This window comes from Pinus tabuliformis, chromosome 4_1 (genome assembly GCF_031772625.1).
Source record: "Pinus tabuliformis cultivar Carrire ecotype Pingquan chromosome 4_1, CPIR1, whole genome shotgun sequence".
NCBI lineage: Eukaryota > Viridiplantae > Streptophyta > Pinopsida > Pinales > Pinaceae > Pinus > Pinus tabuliformis.
In genome coordinates, this window is record NC_142303.1 from 295740157 (window position 1) to 295762255 (window position 22099).

The following is a 22099-nucleotide window of genomic DNA, read 5'->3' on the forward strand; positions in this document are numbered from 1 at the left end:
GTGCTTGTAATTTCTAGGATCAAAGCTTGCTTTGCAAGCTTTTTCTTCATAACATGATTTGTGAACATGTTAGTATGCACATGGTTGCGAAGATTCTTTCTTACATGGGTGATTTGTAGTTGTGCGCCTTTATTTCCTTTATGAAAAATTAGATAGATTGGCATATGGCTATGAAGTCGTTGGACACGAATGAAGAAAAGTTAACATTGATGATCCGAGATGAACTGGGTATGGCTGCAGAATTATGATGACCTTTTGAGAAAATTTTGAGTGTTTTGAATGTCAAGGAGCAGGAAATTGTCTACAGGAGTCGAATTGTGAAGATTCATGCACTGACAGAGTGCTGCAAACACACAGAGGTTAGTAGTGTAGGACTACAGGAGAGCAACCCGTTTGGTTTTCAAAATTTTGTGGTTGTTGTTTCACGGGTCCCAGAGTATGCCCAAATTGTAGATTTATTGGGCGCCTTTTGGATAGGACTCGGGTTCAAATATCCTCTAATTTGGTTACCAGTGGAGGAGTACCAACCTCAGTATCAACTGTGTGATTACGAGGAGGAATCTTGGCCACATTAGCTGACGGCCAATCAAGGTTACAGGGCTTCTGAGGAGGACACCGCTAATGCTTATAATCTGACAGAGTTGCATATGAAGTATAACAATAGGCTCTGAAGTATTTTGCATGAGGACATGTAATTGCTTCAGCTTGGGGGAGATGTTGGGTGCAAGATTTGTGCATATTTTGGATACATTTTCCCCACTATCCTTGACCATTTGACCTTTGAACTTATGGACTTTACATCAAAATTACCTTTTTCCTGGTTATAAGTATTCATTTTTGTTATGACATATTATTTTTCCATTTTTGTTAAATATGAATGAGGTGGTATCCTTTTTTATGGCTAACCAAGGAATTTTGGACAAATGGCTCTATGGATTTCTTTCTTTCGGTGATGCTTCCAAGACCACAGCCAAAGGATGAACAACAAATTTTGAGTACTTGTTGTTACACCCCAAGTGTTGTTGTTACACCTCAGGCATTGTTGTTACACCTCAAGCGTTGTTGTTACACTACAAATGATTATTACATCGCGGGATATTGACTACTCCACAACCGTCTAAGACTGTGGGTATTATTCCATAGGATAGTTGTCGCAAAGATTGTATTATTTATGGACGGCTATAGAATCATGACAGTTGTGATTTTGAGAAATAATGTAACAACAATAAGCCTTGTATTTATAGCTTCTTGTAACAACTTCTATTTTCTCTCGATATTGATCAACATCATGAGATTCTCATGACTGATCTATTTCTTATTTTGGACATATCAATCTTATAAAGAGAACTCGATTCCATGTAAACAAAATGGGGGGAGAGATCAAGTATCATTATTTTTCTCCTGTAAATCATGATCCTTTCTTAATACAAAGAGTAGCATTGTTGATTCTTTCACAACTATGGTGTTGAAGTTTTATTAATTCGTATTTCATCCTTGCACCCTACTAGGGAGGAAGGGCCCTCCTCTTTAGCAGGGATTGCAATAGCAGCAGTAGCATAGTGGTAGATCAATTATTGTTCCTTTTTGTAAGTGTGAAATTATTTATGTCGTCGTGTAATTTGCAAAATGGGTTTATTTATGTTTCCAAATTTATGATATGTTGTCACACAGGATTGATTTGAACATAATATTCAGCCAGCTAGCTTAGTTAGTGGTGTGGTGTGTGGTGCACCTTTCCTTTGGTAACATGAAGTGTGGTTTCATCTCTGTAGAATTTTTTTTATTTTTGCATGAGTGTTACTTTCTACAATTAAATTCAACAACATTTGTTTTGCCTTTTAATTTTACTCTTGGCTGAAGTGTATCAGCACAGATAGTGCATACTCCTTTGAAATAAACAGACCTACCCTGGGTTGACAATTATTGGTTGAGATTCAGTCATATTCATAGTGATTAAATTGGCTAAAGTGTGGTTCTTTTTAAATTTAATTCCTCTACCATTTCCATAGAAGCCAAATTTTTAGTGCTTCTAATATCAATAACAAGTTTGTAGCACTTACCCTTTGACTTACACATGGTTCAAAACAAACTTCTTCTTTGAGTTTTTTCCTTGACTTCCTTTTTCAACTTTAATCAAAATTATTTTCATTAATAAATATTCTCCCGCTTCAAGCACCTCTTCAATAAAAATTGAATTCTCATTTTCTTCCATTGTTTCAGCAACATTAGTACCTTCCTGACCGGCTTGTGCATTGTCAAGATAGTCTTAAGACATATGTGAGAGTTTCCCACATTTGAAACATCTAGGTTTATAGTCTCTAACTTGACCTCTACCTATGGAGAATGATATTGCACCCTCTCAAATCACCTCATCTTCGTGATTGACTAGTGCAACTTCCTTCATCTTCTCTTTTCATAGATTGCATTCTTCCTCTTCCAATTTGTTGTCATTTTCCTCTTACAGGGTTCTTTCCTCAATTTCTCTGACTTTGTTTTCTAGAAAGTTTTTCTTCTACCTTCATGCTAGCTTGATATGCATTTTCAATGGTCTCCAAAAATAGTAAGCCAATTTCATTTTAAATATCAAATCTCAAACCATTAATATATCTAGAAACCTTCCCAACGTCATCTTCTACATGATCAACTCTAATGTTCAATATGTAAAAACCTTATGTATATTCTTTAGCTAATGTGGACTTATATCTAAGGTTATGTATCTGTCTAAAATGATTAATCTGATATTCTTTGGGTAAAATTTTACCTTGAGTTTCACCACCATTTCGTCCTTGTCTTTGATTTATCTTTTCCTTTCCTTTTCTGCTTAGCTTCTAGAGTGCAGCATGGCCTTTCAATCTAGTTAATGCATAATTAACTTGCTTATTGACTTCAACATCTTCATAATCAAAATATTTATCAATATTTAAATTACCTTCATATGGAAGGATTTCCATCTTTGGTCTGAAAATTCATCAATTCATGAGGATTTAAATTACCTTAATAAGGTGAGATTTCCATCTTTGGTCTGAAAATTATCTAAGAAAACCTCTTCATCTTCCTCACACCTAATTATTTTTTTTCTTCATTACGAGAAGAATCTTATCCAACATCGTTGTCATGTCTTACATAAGCTTCTCTCCTCTATGCAGTCTCCATCATTGCTACTCTCTCTCGAAGGCTTCTTACTTTAACTTGCAAAGTCACATATGCTACAAGTCTCCCTTGACTTTCTCCTTGAGCTGCTCCTCAACAATCTTCCATTCTTCCTTTTAATTAAAAAAAATATCCTTTGACAGCACAATTGATGATGAGCCAGTCTTTCCAATACCCTTCTTAATTATTTTCCTCCAAACACAATTATTATTAGATTGCACTTAACCAAAATTCAAAAAAAACCCTAAAAATTACCTTTATATTAAATGCTCTACAAATATTCTGATATGTTCCACAATTTCAATAGGTCAGATTGAGGCCTCATGTTGATTTATAGATTAAACACACTCGACTGGGGTTGGGACCAAATTACCATGGAATAGTCAGAGGTCAAGCTTCAAACAGGGCCACAACTTTGGTGAAAATATTCCCAAATGACCCGACTTTGCCTCGAATTTTGTGCCATTGCTTGAAACATAAAGAAATTCCTTTGATTTCTTTTTTCTTTGGTTGTTGGTTATGAAATTTTTATATTAAGCATTATTTATTGATCAAGTGATCAAATTTTAGCTAAAAAATGGAAGTTCCCATAAAGTCTTTAAACTGATGTCAAGTTGAAGTGCTCATCGTTCTCAATCCAACAACATTCATTTCACCTCAATCTGACATCGTATGCTCATGTTATCACATGTTGATTGTTTGTCCCAACAACTAAAATTTTAGTAGGCCCGTTGACTAGGCAGTCCATACAATGACTCAGCAGGTTGACTGTGCACCCTCAGGCCAATGACAGACTGACAAATGGCAACCTCTGAATTTAGCACATGGTTGAGATCTGATTGGTTGATGGCTTGTTTTGGTGGACCAATGATTGGGTGCCATGTGGCCTAATTATGGGATATCACGTGGCACCCCAGGAGGAAACAAAATTTTGTTAAAGTCAGGCTAGCCTCAACTGTGTTCGAACCTGCAACCTACATCGTTTAGGCATAATCACTTACCAATCAATCTACACAGTGTTTCTTAACACCTTATGGCATCGACGCCATTTATGTTTTCATAAGCATGCAAATGGGAGAATGGGTGGGGCTACTGGCCTTGGCCCCCAGTCACAACCTTAACAACATGAAACACAAAGTATCGAAGAAGAAGGGATTAACCCTGGCCCCATCCCATGGCCATATCCCACATCACAGGACCAAGGCACATGAATTTGGGTGCTCACGAAGGGCACTATAGAGGAGGGGCTAGCCTGAGGTCTTATGACATATCCATGTGACCTAGTGCACAATCGTTAAGGGCTTCAGTGGGAAGGGCAAGATGTTAGCCCAAACCTTGGTCTCGTGGCACCTGATAAGATCACACACCTGATTTTTAAGGGCAAGGCTGGTGAGAGCAGGTGTTAAGGCCCAACCCACGGCCTTATGTGGCCATATGACTTGAATTTTTAGTCTTAAGGGATTATTGGCTAATTCAAAGTTCCAACAAATTTCGCTGGCGGAGGGAGGATTTGTCACCTCGTTAGAAAAAAGTAGGGTGGATTTGTAGGAAAGTTAGATTGTTGGTCTGATTTGTCGGATATTTAATAGTAAAACTCATGGTAGAACTTGGAGAGCCATATATTTTTTGAGTTTTTGACCAAATTGAGCTCAAGAAGAGTCTATCTAGGGGTTTTTGGATATTCGGGATCCAATAGTGACCTCTAATTACTTATTTAAGTACATCCAAAGAGTCTTTTGCAGGTTGAATACCAAGGGTGTATGGATCAATCAGGTTTTTGAAGCATTTCTAGAAGGTGTTTGAGCATGGAGAAGGCCTTATAGGGGTTTTCTCACCTTCAGAAATCTACTGCAGCAGTTGTTACTTGCAGGTTTCAAATCAGGTTTACCTTTCTCATATGTCATGTCGAGGGAAGTTTTGTTTATGCTCTCCAATCTGGAATTGAAGTGCACATATGATCATGTAAGCTCATTTCAGTTGGAGTATAAGATCTTTGTAGGAGATGCCTTGTATTATTGCTTTATGTGAGAGTTCTTTGTAGGAGAACATTACCTTGCTAGAAAGCTCAGACATGTATCCCAGAAGGGGTGAACTCCGTCAATAAATCCTTTTTTATGCTCTTCATGACTCCTATATGAGTTATGTGATATTATGTTTCTTATGTTAAGTTTAAATGTGAATACTAACTCATGACGTGAAGAGACATTGGAAAAAAAAAATATCTTTTGTGTTAAGACCCATTATTACCTTGCAAAGCATCGGAACGATCCTTGTTTATTTGTTTGTTTGATTTTGGATAAGAGGAAAAAGAAACCTCCATTTTCAGACCAAATTGGTATCAGAGCATAAACTGACCAAGTTGCAAGAATGGGCAAGAAGAGTCTCCAAGAGCTAGAGGAGATGAATTTGGCTCTTTGTATGGAGAACATTGAGTTGAGAAGAATGCTAGAGATGGTTGAAGAGGAGAAGAGGCATATGCACCTAAAGTTGCAGCATGTGCTAGAAGAACAAGTTGCTGAAATTTCCACTCTTGTGATAACAAGAGAAACCTCCAGAATGAAACCAGTATGTGTTCATGGCTCAAACAGCAGTTATGGACCATATGAGAAATATGGCGCGTGTGAATTTTGTAAGAATATCCAATATTATCACCATATGCCAGTTGATAAGAGTGGGTGACTAGAGTCATCTTCAATGTTGTCGTCATCATCAGAAGCTAAAAAGATGAATGGCAAGTTTAAGGAGGTAATAAGAATTTCAAGTACAATTCCTTCTATTTATGTGCATAACACCTCTTTTGAAGTGTTTGAGAAACATACCAAAGGTATTGGTATGAGGTTTCTTTCCAATATGGGTTATGAAGGAGGAGGCCTCGACATAAATGGCTAAGGTATCACCAATCCAATTATGGTTTAGGAGAGACCAAAGTATTATGGATTGGGACATTGTTGGGTCCCTATAATACTAGTGATTACCCCATTACTATTGTAGTTATACCCCTTATTTATATTGTTGTGCCCCTATTACCCCCATATTGTTATTTCTGTGCCCCATAGAATCCCTCTATTGTTATTTTTGTGGCTTTATATTATTATTGTTAGGTCGGCTGGATTATATTGTGACTCCTTAGACTCCTATATATAGAAAGGAGGTTTTGTCATTTGAATCATCAAAGAATTGTTCATTTATGTAATGTAAAGGAGGTTGCCCCCTTGAAGAGGCTGAATTCTAAGGCGTTGATCTATCTTTTCTATTTTTTCTTGAGCTGGTTTCATAACATTTGGTATCAGAGCTTTGGATTCTAGGGTTTCGCTGCTCCAAACAGGTCATCGTGGCATTTTCGCTATAACTTTTTTCTGTGACGTTTCAGAAGTTGCAAAAAAAACCCATTTGAGAAGAAATCGCGCTGAACCTTGGGTCCGAATTTCAGAGCTTTTTGCGCAATATTTCGGAGATATGATCTGAGGAAGTTGGTCTTTTTGCAGACTCCTGAATTACATTCAAAACAGGTGACCTGGGGAAAATTGTCATAACTTTCTCTCTGGGAATCAGATTGAAATTTCGTAAAAAGGTACAGAAAGAGGATGGACTGTAGTTTCTTGTATATCTTTTTCAGAACCAAATATCGAAAATTGTACACGTGGCACTTCATACAAGTTCGCTCTACTGAAAGTCTATAATCAGGTCATCTTGGGAGATTGTGCATAACTCTTTCTTGGAGAATCCAATTTGGATCAGACTGGTGGCATTGGAAAGAGGACACAGAGAGCTACTACAGGTCACAAATTTAGAACTAGATGATTGGAAAGTACAGAGATACATCAGAGGCAATATCGAGCTCCTACAAAGTGAAAAAAGGTGTGTAGATTTTTTTAAATTTTTGATTAAGCTTGGTTTGAAAATTTATTTTGAAGGAATTCAAAGGGCATAGTAGAGCATTATTATCGGTAACTGATGCCCCGAGGAAAGAAAATGCAAACACCTAGTAAGAAACCTGAAAGCTCTAGCATGACTCATGAAGAAGAGGAAGAAATGCTACATGATATATCAAAATTACAAGAACAAGTGCAACAAATGTCACGCTCACAAAAGTTAACAGATGCTAAGATAAATGGTGTGGAAGCTAAGATAAATGGCGTGGAAGCTAAGATGAATGGCATGGAAGCTAAGATGGACAATTTGAAGATAGATTTGAACACAAATTTGAAGACAGGCATGGCAGATTTGAAGACAGATTTGACAAATTTTCTACAAGAAATACTTACTAATGGTGAAAAGGTAGTAAAGGAAACTCATGATGAGAACAAAAGAAATGTTAATCATGATTCCATAGACGCTAATGTTGGATCGAAGAATCACCATATTCCAAAAATCGATATGAGGAAGTTTGATGGCAAGGATCCCGCCACATGGATATTACAGATGGAGCAATTCTTCGATCTCAATAATGTGCAAAACACACAAAAGGTACGTATGGCAACTGTATATTTGGAACCAAATCAGTTTGTATGGTATCAATGGCTTTGTTCTCGTAAACAATTTATCACTTGGGCAATTTTTACGGAAGAATTGATAGCACATTATGAGGATACAAAAAGCAACACTTTTTTTAGCCAATTGATAAGTCTCAAACAAAAGGGTTCAATAATGGAGCACATTGAGGAGTTCCAAAAATTGAACATAAGGGTAAAAGATATTCCAGAGGAGCATAGGATTGATGTGTTCATAGGGTCTTTAAAGGATAATATCCAACATGATGTTCGCCTTTGGGAACCTGATTCATTAGAGAAGGCATTCAGGTTAGCAAGAAAAATGGAAAGCAAAATTATGGCAACTAGGAAGCATACCACTCACAACTATAAAGACGGAAGTGTTGTTGCCCCTAGTCTTCCACAACCTACAAGGTTGACACCACAACAATTGGAAGAAAAAAGAGCAAAAGGGCTTTGTTACAATTGTGATAGCAAATACACAAAAGGTCATAAGTGTGCTGAGAAGAAATTATTCTACATAGATTGTGAAGAGGAAGAAGAAAAGGAGCAAGAAAGGTCAAAAGAAGAGGATATATTCCAGGAACAAAGCCTAGATGAAGAACAAATAAATCCGACCATATCTTGTAATGCATTGGCGGGAATTACCACTCCTCAAACCATCAAGATAGAAGGACAAATCAAGAAGAAAAAGGTAATAGTGTTGATTGATTCAGGAAGCACCCACAATTTTATTCATTGTAGGGTAGCAAAAGAATTGAATTGCTTCCTATATCCAGCACCAGAGTGTCAAGTGATGATTGCAAATGGAGGAACAATAAATTGCTCTGGAAAGTGCCATAATATCAAGCTATCCATGGGAGAATATGTATTGACTAGCCCAATGCTTTCCATTCCAATGGGAGGTGCTGATGTTGTACTAGGAGTCCAATGGCTACAATCCTTGGGTACAATAGCTTTTAATTTTCAAGAACTTTTCATCAAATTTTCTACGGAAGGAAAGGAAGTTGAATTAAGGGGTATTGCAGGGAAACCAGGAAAGATAATCAGCTCTAATGGTATGACAAAGCTTCTAAAAAAGGAGCAAAGAGGTGTAATTGCACAATTATGTTCGCTAGATGTTTCCACATTGGAATCATCTATTTCTCCAGATCTCCAAAAAGTCCTGGACAATCATTCCAAGGTATTTGAGACTCCCAAAGGTCTCCCACCTATGCGTGATCATGATCATGCTATTCATCTGATTCCAGGAAGTGTTCCTCCAAACATCAGGCCGTACAGATATCCCTATGTCCAAAAAAGTGAAATTGAACGTATGGTTGCAGAAATGCTAGAGGCTGGTATAATTCAACCGAGTCAAAGTTCTTTCTCAGCTCCAGTAGTATTGGTGCACAAGAAGGATGGATCATGGCGCATGTGTCCGAATTATAGGGAGCTCAACAAGCTCACTATTAAAGATAAGTTCCCCATTCCTGTCATTGATGAATTACTGGATGAATTGCATGGATCAATTTACTTCACCAAGTTGGATCTTCGTTCGGGATATCATCAAATCAGAATGAAGATTGAAGACATTCCGAAAACAACATTTAGAACTCATGAGGGTCATTATGAATTTTTGGTCATGCCTTTTGGCCTTACCAATGCACCTTCAACATTTCAAGGTTTGATGAATTCAATTTTCAAACCATTCCTTAGAAAATTTGTGTTAGTATTTTTTGATGATATACTAATCTACAGCAAGTCTTGGAAGGATCATGTTGAACATGTTGACAGGGTGCTACAACTATTGGAGGAGAAACAATTATATGCAAAAAGATCCAAATGTTTCTTTGGAGTCCAGGAGGTGGAATATTTGGGTCATATTGTATCTCATGAAGGAGTTAAGGTAGACCCTAGCAAAATTAAAGCCATTAAGGAATGGAAAATCCCCACATCCATAAAGCATCTGCGAGGATTTCTTGGGTTGACAGGGTATTATCGCAAGTTTGTTAAGAATTATGGGAGAATAGCAGCACCTCTAACAACATTATTGAAGAAAGATTCATTTTCATGGACTCCGGAAGCAACAAAGGCCTTTGAACATCTTAAAGAGGCAATGTGCCAAGCACCGGTCTTAGCTACACCGGACTTCACAAAAACCTTTATTGTGGAATGTGATGCTTCAGGAAATGGAATTGGTGTTGTTCTAATGCAAGATGAAAGACCCATTGCTTTTGAAAGTCGTCCAATCAAGGGAAAGTTTTTAAGCAAAGCTATTTATGAGAAGGAAATGTTGGCAATACTCCATGCACTTAAGAAATGGCGACCCTACCTAATGGGAAGACACTTCAAGGTAAAAACGGATCATGATAGCCTTAAATACTTTTTAGAACAAAGATTATCCTCTGAAGAGCAACAAAAGTGGGTCACAAAGATGTTGGGTTATGACTTTGAAATCATCTACAAAAAAGGGAAGCAAAATGTGGTGGCAGATGCACTCTCAAGAAAGGATGAGGATGTGGAAGCATTGTTGTGTGCCATTTCTATTATCCAACCAGATTGGATAAACGAAGCAAGGGAGGAATGGAAGAATGACGAAGAAGTGTGGGCACTTATTCGAAAGCTACAACAAGATTCCAGTACTTCTGATACATTTAGCTGGCAAAATGATTCGTTATGGTACAAAGATCGCTTATACCTCTGTAAGAATTCCCAGCTAAAACAAAAGATTCTTATGGAATTGCACACTTCTCCCTTAGGAGGGCACTCAGGATTTTTAAAAACTTACCACAGGGTTAAGAAGGAATTTTTTTGGGATGGCCTTAAATCAGATATTCAAAAGTTTGTGGCGGAATGTTTGGTTTGCCAACAAAATAAAGTTGAAACAATTAAGACACCGGGTCTATTACAACCTTTATCCATTCCAAGCCAACGTTGGGAGGTTTCAATGGATTTTATCACAGGTTTACCCAAGTCTGAGGGAAAGAGTGTCATCATGGTGGTAGTTGACAGACTTACCAAGTATGCACACTTTTGTGCATTATCACATCCATTTAAAGCCAGTACAGTTTCTACTGCATTTATGGAAACAGTTCAAAAGCTACATGGAAACCCAAAGATTATTGTAAGTGACAGAGATCCCATTTTCACTGGAAATTTTTGGACAGAATTATTTTCTTGTCTTGGTACTCAGTTAGCTCATAGCTCATCTTATCATCCTCAATCTGATGGGCAAACTGAGATAGTAAACAAATGTTTGGAAGGATATCTTCGTTGCTTTGTATCTGATAAACAGACACAATGGGTCAAATGGTTGCCTCTGGCTGAATGGTGGTATAACACTTCCTTCCATACAGCAACAAAAATGACCCCATTTATGGCACTTTATGGGTATCAACCACCATCCATCACATCATATTTAAGAGAAAATTCTAAGGTTCAGGCAGTGGAACATCACATCGAACATCAACAACAAGTCCTCCAACTCTTAAAGGATAACCTCGTGTTGGCACAAAATAGAATGAAACAACAGGCAGATCAACATCGCAGTGAAAGAAGTTTTGATGTAGGTGATTGGGTATTCCTACGGCTACAACCATATAAGCAAATGTCCCTAAAGCAAGCTAAGAAGGATAATAAATTATCACCAAAGTATTATGGTCCGTACAAGGTGTTGCAAAAGATTGGTACTATGGCATACAAATTGGAGCTTCCTGCAGCTTCTCGATTGCACCCAGTTTTCCATGTTTCATGTTTAAAGAAGGTTATAGGCGACAAGCTCCCAATTCAAACAATATTGCCAGAACTTGACGAGGAAGGAAAAATTATATTGGAACCGGAAGCAGTCACAGAAACAAGAACTCGACAGCTACGAAATCGATCAATTTCAGAGTATCTTATCAAGTGGAAGAACTTATCCGCTGAAGATTCCACATGGGAGGATGAGAATTTTATGCAGAAGTATCCAGAACTACTCAAGCGTTGAGGACAACACTTTTTTGAAGGAGAGGGGCATGTTGGGTCCCTATAATACTAGTGATTACCCCATTACTATTGTAGTTATACCCCTTATTTATATTGTTGTGCCCCTATTACCCCCATATTGTTATTTCTGTGCCCCATAGAATCCCTCTATTGTTATTTTTGTGGCTTTATATTATTATTGTTAGGTCGGCTGGATTATATTGTGACTCCTTAGACTCCTATATATAGAAAGGAGGTTTTGTCATTTGAATCATCAAAGAATTGTTCATTTATGTAATGTAAAGGAGGTTGCCCCCTCGAAGAGGCTGAATTCTAAGGCGTTGATCTATCTTTTCTATCTTTTCTTGAGCTGGCTTCATAACAGACATGGTCAAAGAAATTTTGGAAAATGCTCTAACCAGTTTGAGGCAATCGACCATCAAAGGATGAGATGTCACCACCACCTTGTGACAATGTTCATTTGTCTCCCAAGCGAGATGAACGCTTAAAGGGGCCATGTATGTCATTGTCCACTCCACTCCGTCAAAGATGTAGCCCAAGAGACAGGTATAAATCTCATTGGTGTTTTCCAATGCATGGTAATTTTGACTACTTGTGGAATATGTACACTTGTACTTTCTATGATGCATTTGATCATTGTGTGGTTTTCTATGAGAAACTTATGGTAATGGTTAAAAGAATGGTTTTGATTCTAGTCATCAAGCATAATGAATCTCCTTCGCATGAGAGGACTTCTTTGTCAGCAAACAAGAGAAAGTTCTTTTGTACCCATTGTAAGATGCATGGGCATGGCAATGAACAATGTTAGAAATTACATCCAGATCTTCGTTCAAAGAAAAAAAAGGAGATTGTACAACATAATGAAAGGGAAACAAGAGGTGGCAAAGAGGACACAACAATCCTAAGAAACCTTCAAGGAAAAGATTGTGCAAAAAGAGAACCCATAAGCCTAGGAGAGGTAGAGATGGGGTAGAATTGTTTGTAAAGTTGCTTTGTAAATTTTTAATTACTTGTTTTTTACCTGTTACTTTTGTAAAGTGAACAATAAATGTCACTATGTGCAACAAGTATGTGTTTTTCATTGATGTTATGTATTGGCTTGTTATAAGTCCACATGTTCAAGGACTTTTGGAATGTACAAGTCATTGTCCAAGTTTGTCTACAAGTTTGTCATGTACTCATTGATGCATGTATTCGAGATGAAACTTGTTGTGAATATAATATTTGTTTTTAAGATTGTACAAGATGACTATGTTGTTGTAGTCAAAGTCAATTATATCATTAAAATTTTGTAGCAGTGTACTTTTTATGTACAAACTCAGTTTGAGGACAGTAAAGTAAGTTTATGTTTATTTTGATTTCCAAGATGGAGTCAAGATTGTCTTCAACAATGTAACTTCAAGATGAAGTTGTTTTGAGTTGTGCAAAGATGATATTAAACAGAATGTTCAAATTCCACTCATCATTATTTTTTTCCTACAACAATGATAAGAATATTGGCTCAATTCTTAACAGGATAGTAGGTCTTCACGGAGAAGATAAGTGAAGTGCCTTGATTTGGGCTTGAGGGGAACCAATTGAAAAGTAAGCATTTTGGATTGAGGTTTTGGGTGACTTTGAGTTTCAGCCTCATTATATTTACTAAGGAAGTAAACTTTTCGAGTCCAAAAGTTCCTAGTGGGAAGGTGTGATCAAGTGATCAAATTTTAGCTCAAAAATGAAAGTGCCTAGAAATTATTGAAACCAACGTTAATTCAAAGTGCTCGTCATTCTTAATCCAACGACATTCATTTCACCTCAATCTGAAAATGTATGCTTAAGTTATCGCGTGCTGACTGTTTGGCCCAACAACGAAAAATTTACCAGGTATGTTGACTGGGCGGTCCATACGATGACTCAACATGTTGACTGTGTACCCTTGGGCCTATGACAGACTAACAAGTGGTAGCCTCGAATTTATCACGTGGTTGAAATTTGATTGATTGATGCCTTGTTTTGGTGGACCAATGATTGGGTGCCACATGGCCCAATCATGGGCTCTCAGGTGGCACCCTAGGAGAACATTTTTTTTTAAGGCCAGGCTATCCCCAACCGAGTTCGAACCTACAAACTTCATTATTTAGGCCTAACACCTTACCAATCGTTCTACACAATGTTTCTTAATACCTTATGGTGCCAATGCCTTTTATGTTTTCATAGGCGCGCAAATGGGAGAAGGGGTCGGATTGTTAACTGCATCCCCCAGTCACAACCTTAACCACATGACCCACAACATATCGAAGCAGAAGGGCTTAACTCTAGCCTCGACCCATGGCCTTATCCCACAACATAGGACTAAGGCACATGTATTTGTGTGCTTACAGAGGGAGCTACAAAAGGGGAGCTAGCCCCAAGTCTTATGACATATCCATGTGACCTAGTGCGCAACCATTAAGTGGCCCAGTGGGAAGTGTGGGTTGTTAGCCTGACCCTTGGTCCTGTGGAATCCAATAAGACCACACACCGTAGTTTGGAGGGTTTGGCTAGCAGGGGCAGGTGTTAAGGCCCAACCCATGACCTTCTATATGACCTGAATTTTCGGGATTAAGAGAATATTGGCTAATTTAAGGTTTCAATAAATTACACCGGTGGAGGACAGATTTTTCACCTCGTTAGAGAAAAATAGGGAAGATTTGTAGGAAAATTAGATTGTTGGGCTGATTTGTAGGACAATTAACAGTAAAACTCATGGGAGAGCTTGGAGAGCCATATCTTTTTGATATTTTGACCAAATTGATCTCAACAAGATTCTACCTAGGCATTTTTGGATATTTTGGATCCAATGGTGACCTCTAATTGCTTATTTGAGCACATCTAAGGAGTCTTTTTGTAGGTTGAAGACCAAGGGTGTATGGATCAATTAGGTTTTTGAAGCAGTTCTGGAAGGTGTTTGAGCATGGAGAAGGCCTTGTAGGGTTTTTCTCACCTTTAGAAGTCTACTGCAACAACTATTACTTGCAGGTTTCATCTCAAGTTTACTTTTCTCATTATGCCATGTCGAGGGAAGTTTTTTTTATTCTCTTCAATGTGGAATTGAAGTGCTCATATGCTCATGTAATCTCATTTTAGTTGGAGTATAGGATCTTTGTAGGAGATGCCTTGTATTTCTATTTTATGTGAGAGTTCTTTGTAGGAGAACATTACCTTGTAGGGGTAATAACCACATGTTTTCATCAGCAAATTTTTATGTACTCCATTTTACACTAAATATATGGAGTGGTCTAGTTATGTTGGCAGGCCTAGAGATGTAGCCCGGGAGGGGTGAACTCTATCAACATATCCTTTTTTATAATCTTCATGATGCCTATATGATTTATGTGATATTATGTTGCTTATGTTAAGTTTACATGTGAAGACTAACTCATGAATTGAAGAGACATTGGAAAAAAAAAAAACTTGTTTTTGTGTTAAGGCCCATTATTACCTTGCAAAGCATCAGAACGATCCTTGTTTATTTGTTTGTTTGATTTTGGAGAAGAGGAAAAATACACCTCCTCCATTTTCAAATCATTTATATTGACTAGTGTTGTAACTATATATATTGATGGAGGAACCTAGCATTGAGGTTATTCTTCGTTCAATTTAATCTCAAGATTGGTTGAACCATATGTAGGGTAATAATATTAAGGGTATGGAAAATTCTCAATTCAAATGATTTGTAGAATGAACTGAACGTCGAGATTGTCTATACAACATAGGAGTCAAATTGTATTATGAAAATACAATGGCTCTCATTGAGCCTAAAACTAAACTTAAACCGAGGTATGAAACAAATCTATATTATGAACTTAGAAGAAAATTGAATTAAAACACAGTATGATTAAACATACAATAAAAGGACAAATATCTTCAATTAATTCAAATCCCTTCTTCTGAGACCACAAAAAAAAGGCCACACTTACATACTCACACACTTCTCTTGTAATCTAAACTTCTCTCTTGAACTACAAGTCTATTATTTATACAATCAATAAACTAGTTTAGATCCATTAATTGTGGATCTGAGTTGTAAATCTAGAAATATCTAAAATAATAAAAGTGTCTATGATATCTCTCGAATATCAACTAAGAAACTTCCTTTTTATGCAAATATATAACAATTTGAACTAATTACTAATTCTCTTAAGTATTTAAAATAATTAAAATAAATTCTGGAAACCCGCTTCCTATAGTAAATGAGCTTTTGACCATCATATTCAAAACGAATTTAGGGATGTTGATGGTCCTACATCATAATATCATGCTACAACAATATCAATTTCATTAAAAGAAAAGAAGCGGCACAATTACTTTTGAGATAAATCTCCAATTTTAATTCGTGACAACTACTAAGAATATTTTAGAATATTTGATGGAGGCTAAATTTCTACCATACACTTTAATCATTATTCAGAATTAAAATAAAATTCTAGAAACATTATTTCAAAATAGATTACAAAAAAGGAAAATTCTACCACTCCAATATCAAATTTGTAAGAGCTCAAAGAGTCTCAAGATTCATTGGACTTTGTGGACTAGTCCTTCAAGCTGACTTTGTGTACTGGTACTTCAAGCTTGAATAGATGGATAGTTTGTTGTGACTAGTCAAAAGGTCTTTATGTGGACTGGTCCTTCAAGCTTGCTGTGACCAGTCCAAAAAGAATGCTCAAAGTGTCTACCATTCCCAGATCCCACTTTTATTAGGCCACGAACGCTCAAACTGTCTACCACTCCAAGATCCGTAAGAGATCAAATTTTAATCTTCGAAGAGCTCAAAGAGTCTCAAGATTCATTGGACTTTGTGGAGTATCAAGGAGCCCCCTTTGCTCAAATTGTTTACCACTCCAAGATCCCACTTGGATGAATTTACACAACACTACTGCACCGAACTCCAACTAAACTACCGAAGGTAGCTCCAACATCCTACTTCATTTAAGGTGTCAGAATCAGGGAGAGCATTTCAGGAAGGCTCTAGAATGGCCTAATTAGATCGGATTTTCCATCTTAAAATTGTTAGTAGATAGATTATACCTTTTGAAAAAATCCGATCTAATTTGCCCAAATTACGTGGTATTTAAAAAGTGGCATTTCTATACCAAATTACGTGGTATTTAAAAAGTGGCATTTCTATACCAAATTAGATCGGATTTTTTCAAAAGGTATAATCTATCTACTGACAATTTTAAGATGGAAAATCCGATCTAATTAGGCCATTCTAGAGCCTTCCTGAAATGCTCTCCCTGATTCCGACACCTTAAAAGAAGTAGGATGTTGGAGCTACCTTCGGTAGTTTAGTTGGAGTTCGGTGCAGTAGTGTTGTGTAAATTCATCCAAGTGGGATCTTGGAGTCGTAAACAGTTTGAGCAAAGGGGGCTCCTTGATACTCCACAAAGTCCAATGAATCTTGAGACTCTTTGAGCTCTTCGAAGATTAAAATTATGAACTACAAAAATAAACATATTTCACAATGCGTTCCCTCACTAAACAAAATTCATATTACTATTAATTGTTATATATGTATGTATTTATGTATGATTTCAAATTTTGCTTCCTCCAATTATAATTATAATCAAACTAGTAAATGTTAAAGCTCCTCCAATTATAGATTCATCATACACCAGATCAACCAAAGGTAAAACTATTTTTATTATATATTCAAGGGAAAACAAATATATATATATATATATATATATATATATATATATATATATATATATATATATATATATATATATATATATATATATATATATATATATATATATATATATATATATATATATATATATACCTCATTCAAGGGAAAAGAATGCAATATATATGTGTGTATGTATGTAAGCTGAAACCTCTTTTCATTCAATATCTTTCTATTCATATTTGAATCAAAGATACGTACAAAATACATGGATTTATCTTGAGACGAGAGCCTTGAAATGGAACTTCGAAGAGCAGTTGAACAATGAACAAACATAAACTGAGAGACCAGAAAATAACCATTATGAAACTACTATACCGAGAGATTGACTGTTCATATTTACATTGGCTCACTAAAAATGAAGGCCATAAAAAAAATATTTCTTACACCTTTTGATACTAACCAAAGCCCGAGAGGTTGAAAATTAAACATGATAGTTTTAAGTTTGTAAACCACAGTATCAACAATTAACTCTTTATAGCAAATATACAAGATTGTGGAAACAAAAGACAAACAATTGAGCGACTAAAAGAGAGCTCAAAAAAGTTGGAATAAACCAGAGAAATTGCATTCCCCTCTGTTCCATTATTGAAGTTGAATTGTTCATGCTTTTTGATATAGTCCTTTCTTTGAGAGATCATCTATGAACTTATTAAAATTGCGTGGACGTGAAAAAAAGATAAGTGATGGAAGTGATGAAAAATATTTTTTTTATTATTAACTTCTAATAAAAAAGATTTAAAACATGGAGATGAAACTCCGTGCTTAACCATTCAATGATATATTTTGAGTTTCCCCCAATCAGAAGCCTAGGTAGATTTAAATATTGTGTTATGTGCAGGAGAGCCCATGAAACTATAAGCTTTGCGTTTGCGTTTGGTTCACTGACCAATACATAAACAAACTTTCAAGCAATGATTTTGGGATAGCTTAATAATAAAACCTCCACCACAAAAATGTTCCCTGGCCAATATATAAACAAACTTTCAAGCAATGATTTTGGGATAGCTTAATGATAAAACCTCCACCGCAAAAACCATATTTGGAACCACCATTGAAAAAAGAGGTAGGAAGATCAAAACTTTGGAAGGGGAGGCTTCTAGTCTTTTTTGATTTGTACTATCCTTCGGTGGATATTCTCTAAAAAAAGGCACCACTTTGGAAGTAGCGTGCACCAAGTTGGGGGAAATGTTTAAAAAAAAATATTATTTCTTAAACCCCACAAACTCCAAGCAATAAAGACTGGAAGGGTATGAGCCCTTTTCATTCTAATGTGCCAAGAATGTAGGCACTCTTCAAAAGAATTGAAAGATCCTAGGTTAGAGATTCCAATCGCTATAAGAGCATTTGTACACATATATTTTGCAATCTCACAAGTGACAAATAAGTGTTTTGTACTCTTTTCACCAACCAAACAAAGACAACAAGAATTGTGACTATGAAAACCTCTTTTTTGCAAATTTTCCCATGTCAAAATTTTGTTTTGCAGGGCCAGCCACACAAATTTCTTGAGCTTGAGAGGTAGATTCCATTTCCAAAATTTGGGAGTCCACCAATTTCAAACAAGAGAGCATAAACAGGAGGAAATGGTCATGTATGTCAATTTGGCCTCCACACACCCTTAAGCATTGTTCCAAACCCATACTAGATTATCTTCCACATTTAAGAGAAAAACTCTATTTTGGGACTTTTAAGGCATGGCCACCATGCAGCGATAACTCTGAAGAGTTGAGCCACCAACCCCAGAATAGTCGAAGGGAAACGAGTTATAGGAGGGAAAAGAGTTATAGGCTTAGGTCAGTAGATAAATGCCTTTAGCATTTAGAAGGTTAACCAGAGAGTTTGAGAAAATACATGAAGAAGAACTTCCCAAGAAAGGGTCTTTTCCAAGTCAGATTTGGCACTCATTCCCAACCTTCCAAATCAACAATTTGAAAAGCTAGTTAAAATATGGCAATAGCCTCCACCACACTAGAGAACCAGAGTAAGAGGAAATTGTAGCACATTACTAATCTAGGCTACCAAAGATGATCTTCTTGGCACTCATTCCCAACCTTCCAAATCAACAATTTGAAAAGACAGTTAAAATATGACAATAGCCTCCTCCACACTAGAGAACCGGAGTAAGAGGAAACTGTAGCACATTACTAATCTAGGCTGCCAAAGATGATCTTCTGATCTTCTTAGCTACTTCTCCTTGATCATCTGGTTCTGAAGCCCATTTCCAAACAAGCCCCCCAAAGGTTCTTCAAAGTTAAGTCTTTACCAAACCAAGAAAAGGTTTTTTTAGACCTCGTCCTCCCAAGGTGTGGAGGCTAAATGAGCATACTCAAACCTTACTTATTTAAGGGAAAAAAATGTAAAATAATTTTTTTTCCCTTTTAAGTTTTTCCTTTTACATTAAAACATTTAATAAAAAGTGAAATCTATTTACCTACCGTAATTTTTTGTCATAAAAATATAAGGGCTCAATATTTTTATGAATATATCAAAATTATTATTAATCTATTTTTTAATAAATAAAAATAAAATAGATATTAAAAAATAAAAATAAAAGAAATAAATAAAATGTCTGTATTATAATAAATATAAAAAATTATATATGAAAAGTTTATAATATTATATTATATTATATTTGTTTTTTATAATTAATAGTATAGTTTAATTATTATTAGTTTTTATTGTTTAAAATATATTTTTTAAACCATTAAATAAATTCACAACTTAAAAAATAGAAAAAAAAAATGAAAACTTACACTATTTTAAATATAATTAAAAGATCAAATCTTAATTTAATAAATACAGTTAATATTTTATTACCATACTATTTTAAATAAATGAATTTAATATCAATAAATAATAATTTAAATACTTTCATTTATGAAAATTTTACAATTTTGTTTTAAATATAAAATAAAAAATACTTATTATATAAATCAATTATTTATTATTTATAAGTATATTTTAATCCTATAATGATTTTCTAATTAAATTATGATTTGAAAAACAACGTTAATAAACTTAAATATATTACATGTAACATTTAGACTCTTTTGATTTATTTATTTTTTAAGCTTTTTATTAAGAGTGGAATTTAAAAATGGAACAAATCGTTGTGTAGAGAGCTTCATTACCCGTTGTTTTGACATTTTCGATTATGACATGTAACATCCATTTGTTAAATTTTTGAATATATTTAACGGACAAATTTACAACCTGTATTCCATCGGTGCTCGTGAGATTGAAATCCACATCAAAATCGAGGACCGTGAAAGCTAATAATATTAAAATCTCATGTCAACGCAAATATTGTACCACAGTTTCACTAAAGTCCTCTGTATCGACTCGACTTCAAATATAAAAACAAAGACAGAAATAGGGTTTTCAAAGATTTAATACTCATTTCAAATAAACTCGCAAGGAAAAATGGAAGTTACATAACTTGAAGTTTTCTTTTCAAAACAAGGATTTGCAGTTGCAGAATAGATCCATTATTCTATGCCATATTATCTCGGATTGTATGTTATCTTCTGTTTTCAGGAGGAGAGGACCTTCGCTCGGAGTTCCGCAATGTCGACATCGCCGAAGTGATCCTCCGGAATCCAGGCCCCGGTGGCGGGATCTCTCATCCAGAAACCCTTATTTTTCCCTTGCGCCTCTTCTTTTTCGCCTACTGGTTTACATTGTTGATGCGACGCCACCTCCGGTATCACGCCATCGCTGCCCAACAAAGTCGCCGCTCTGCCCACCGATGTTGCGTAACTCCTCTGTTCCCTGCATAAAGAAATATAGAAACGAAAATCTTAATAACTCCTCTATTCCGTCCTTAAAAGAAGAGAAATAAACGAAAATCTGAATAACTCTGTTCTCTGCATAAAAGAAATGAAGAAACAAAAATCTTAATAACTCTTAGTGTTTCTGGCATAAAAGAAGATAAGGAAACGAAAATCTTAATAACTCTTTAGTGTTCCCTGCATAAAAGAAGATAAAGAAACTAAAATCTCAATAACTCTTTAGTGTTCCCTGCATAAAAGAAGATAAAGAAACGAAAATCTCAATAACTCTTTAGTGTTCCCTGCATAAAAGAAGATAAAGAAACGAAAATCTCAATAACTCCTTAGTGTTCCCTCCCTGCATAAAAGAAGATAAAGAAACAAAAATCTCAATAACTCTTTAGTGTTCCCTGCATAAAAGTGGTTAAAGAACCGAAAATCTTAATATTTTTTTCTATTCTGTATTTCATGTACATACAAAACCCTAACATTCCCAAATAGACATACTGCGAATCTTAAAATGAAATTTTAATTTTAATGTGAGAGTGCATACCAACCGTGAGTCCCGCCAAGGTCGCCTAACAGAGATCTGAGAGAAGATAACTTATTCGGAGACACAAGCTTTGCCATCGTGAAAGCAGCGAAGGGAAGAGAAAATAAATAAATGTAGCGTGTAACTCAAGCAAGCAAAATCAACGAAGCAAAAGTTAATCTCTGTCTCTCTGTTTAAGGCAGGCGCAGAGGCAGAGACTGCTCTTCACTCACTATGACTCTTTATTGTCTCCACTGGCCTTTTTTCAAAATAAATAAATGTAGCGTGTAACTCAAGCAAGCAAAATCAACGAAGCGAAAGTTAATCTCTGTCTCTCTGTTTAAGGCAGGCGCAGAGGCAGAGACTGCTCTTCACTCACTATGACTCTGCGTGGTCTCCACTGGCCCTCTTTTTAAACAAAGTTCAGGTTTCTGCTTTTCCTGCAGTGACATCCAGATATTCCTCCCCTTTTCTT

General features: G+C 36.0%; 1 protein-coding gene across 1 annotated transcript; it reads right to left on the reverse strand.

The window, feature by feature from the left end:
* Window positions 1–20683: 20683 nt before the first annotated feature.
* LOC149175444 (uncharacterized) lies at window positions 20684–22099 on the reverse strand. Its single transcript, XM_089422836.1, has 2 exons — window positions 21646–22099; window positions 20684–21093 (listed from the first exon to the last, which is right to left on the reverse strand). Exons 1-2 carry the CDS (start codon window positions 21720–21722, stop codon window positions 20856–20858), a joined length of 315 nt encoding a protein of 104 aa, XP_089278962.1. The 5' UTR covers window positions 21723–22099; the 3' UTR covers window positions 20684–20855.

Bases quoted from the DNA above. Each gene is read 5' to 3' on its own strand.
- LOC149175444 (XM_089422836.1), bottom strand. From the start codon at position 21,722: ATGGCAAAGCTTGTGTCTCCGAATAAGTTATCTTCTCTCAGATCTCTG. The intron at 21,094-21,645 runs GTATGCACTCTC...TTCTTTATGCAG, and splicing joins CTTGGCGGGACTCACGGTTG to GGAACAGAGGAGTTACGCAA.